Source organism: Sinocyclocheilus rhinocerous, unplaced genomic scaffold (assembly GCF_001515625.1).
Source record: "Sinocyclocheilus rhinocerous isolate Xijiao unplaced genomic scaffold, SAMN03320098_v1.1 scaffold1201, whole genome shotgun sequence".
Lineage (NCBI taxonomy): Eukaryota > Metazoa > Chordata > Actinopteri > Cypriniformes > Cyprinidae > Sinocyclocheilus > Sinocyclocheilus rhinocerous.
The window spans coordinates 522741-524608 of NW_015654059.1; the positions used below are offsets into that span (position 1 = coordinate 522741).

General features: G+C 37.0%; 1 protein-coding gene across 1 annotated transcript in view; it reads left to right on the plus strand.

Annotated features, from left to right (window-relative positions):
- Positions 1-1546, plus strand: part of LOC107716650 (uncharacterized) — a 2548-nt gene extending 1002 nt beyond the window's left edge. The window contains exons 3-4 of the mRNA XM_016523143.1: positions 443-536; positions 714-1546. Of these exons, the coding sequence (XP_016378629.1) occupies positions 443-536; positions 714-1421 (802 nt within the window). The 3' untranslated portion in view covers positions 1422-1546. The remainder of the gene's footprint in view (positions 1-442; positions 537-713) is intronic.
- The last annotated feature ends 322 nt before the right edge of the window (positions 1547-1868 follow it).

Here is a 1868-nt window from a genome sequence, read left to right on the forward strand (position 1 = left end):
CAGATGTAAAGCGAATATTTCACTACAGCATCCAACAAGTAAGATAAAGGTTACAATGGCAAGGAGAAACTCATTAGAAATAAACAGCCAAATAATGGTAGAACGAATTCATGATTACTGAATGAATGTTTTAAAATATTAATTCAGTAATAATAGAAAAATATACAAAAAATGAAACATTTAATAATATATATATATATATAATATAATTATATACATTTTAAGCATTTAATTAATATCTTAAGGAAACACATTGAGAGTTTTGTAAAAATAAATAAACAAATGAATTAATAAATAAATAAAAACTAAAATTTTCATTGACATGGGTGTCATCCAAACTTTATGTAGCCCCCTAGGGGTCACCAGTTTGAAAATCCAAGTATTTTCTTTTCTATAAGCAGCTTTTAAAAAGAAAGTGACAAACTGTGTTTTCTTTTTGTAGGCTGTTCATACAAGAGACAAAATCCAACCTGGATGGAAATATTACTTCTCAAAGAGCAAAACGAAAGTGGGAGAATTTAAAATGCAAATACAAGGTAAGATGGACACATCGAATGGACACTTCGTCTTTATTTTCAATTAAAATTATTTACTCATATAGCTGCACACCACTAATACTTTTTGTTCTTCAGAAATTCTAAAAATGTAGTTATAAATTAAATATGTATGCATGCAATTCTCCTGAAGTGGTTTTCTCTACCTTTTCCCCCTAGGTTTTAAAAGCTCTTGCAAAGGATGTTGAAACGGTTAAACCCGAATCCTGGCGGTGGTTCAGACTCATGGATAAGGCTGTAGATGGCGATCCCACTGATGTTGACCCTCCTAAACCGACCTTATTGTCCAACCTGGCCGATGAGTCTGAATGTGCAGCCCAGCCAAGCAAAAAGATGTATCAAGTAGAAATGGGGAGTGATATTCTAGAATTACTGACACATTCAGTAATCGAGGTCAATACTCAAGCGACGGTAGCTGATGGAGGACCCTCATCAGATACAGCAGAAAGCGTGAATGGGAGACCCGTGGAAAAAAGCCCTCCAGAGACTCAAGACGAGCTACACTTCGAAAGAGCCAAACTCAGACGAGAGCGACAGCTGCTGGAGAAGGAGCACGCAGACCTGGACCAAGAGCGAGTGCTGCTGGAGCGCGAGAAGGCCATCGCAGAGAGGGAGAAAACGGCGTTGGAGAGAGACAGAGCGCAGTTGGAAAAGGACCGAGCTGCGATTGACCGAGAAAGAGCCTCGCTGGAACAGGACAGAGCGAGACTGGAGCGGGACAGAGCAGCCCTTGAAAGAGACAGAGAGACTTTTACCGCCATGGCTCTTGATACAAACGGCACAGGACACACTGAACCAGACTCCCCATATGCCGAGGACAGAAAAAGATTAATATTTTTGTTCGAAAAACTGATCGAGAGATTTTGAAATCACTGAAAACTGTCAGTGCTGCTTGTTCTGGGGGTATTTAAAATAATAAGGTACTTAAATTAAAGCATTTCAAAATTAAGTTTCCCCTCTCAGGACATTTTTGAGGAGAGGAAAGGTGTTCACAGCTGTGTTCACAGCTGGATAGTTCTAGAGTTCATTGTAGTTCAGTACAATACATAATGGATAATTCATGATAAGTTTATTCCCCTTATTTTCAGGTTCTTAGATGCCTTGAGATTAAAGTTACTGTTTAAGTCTTTTGTCTTTCATATTTATTTAGTGTTTCTTGTTTATGGATGTTTTGAAATGAAAAAATGAAAAAGGAGCCGTTTTCAAATTTTTCTACTTTCAATATTAAATAAAAAAACGAATGATCGAATGATACACGGATTAACATGAATCCGTTTATCATTCGATCATTCGTTTGTTGATTTAATATTGAAA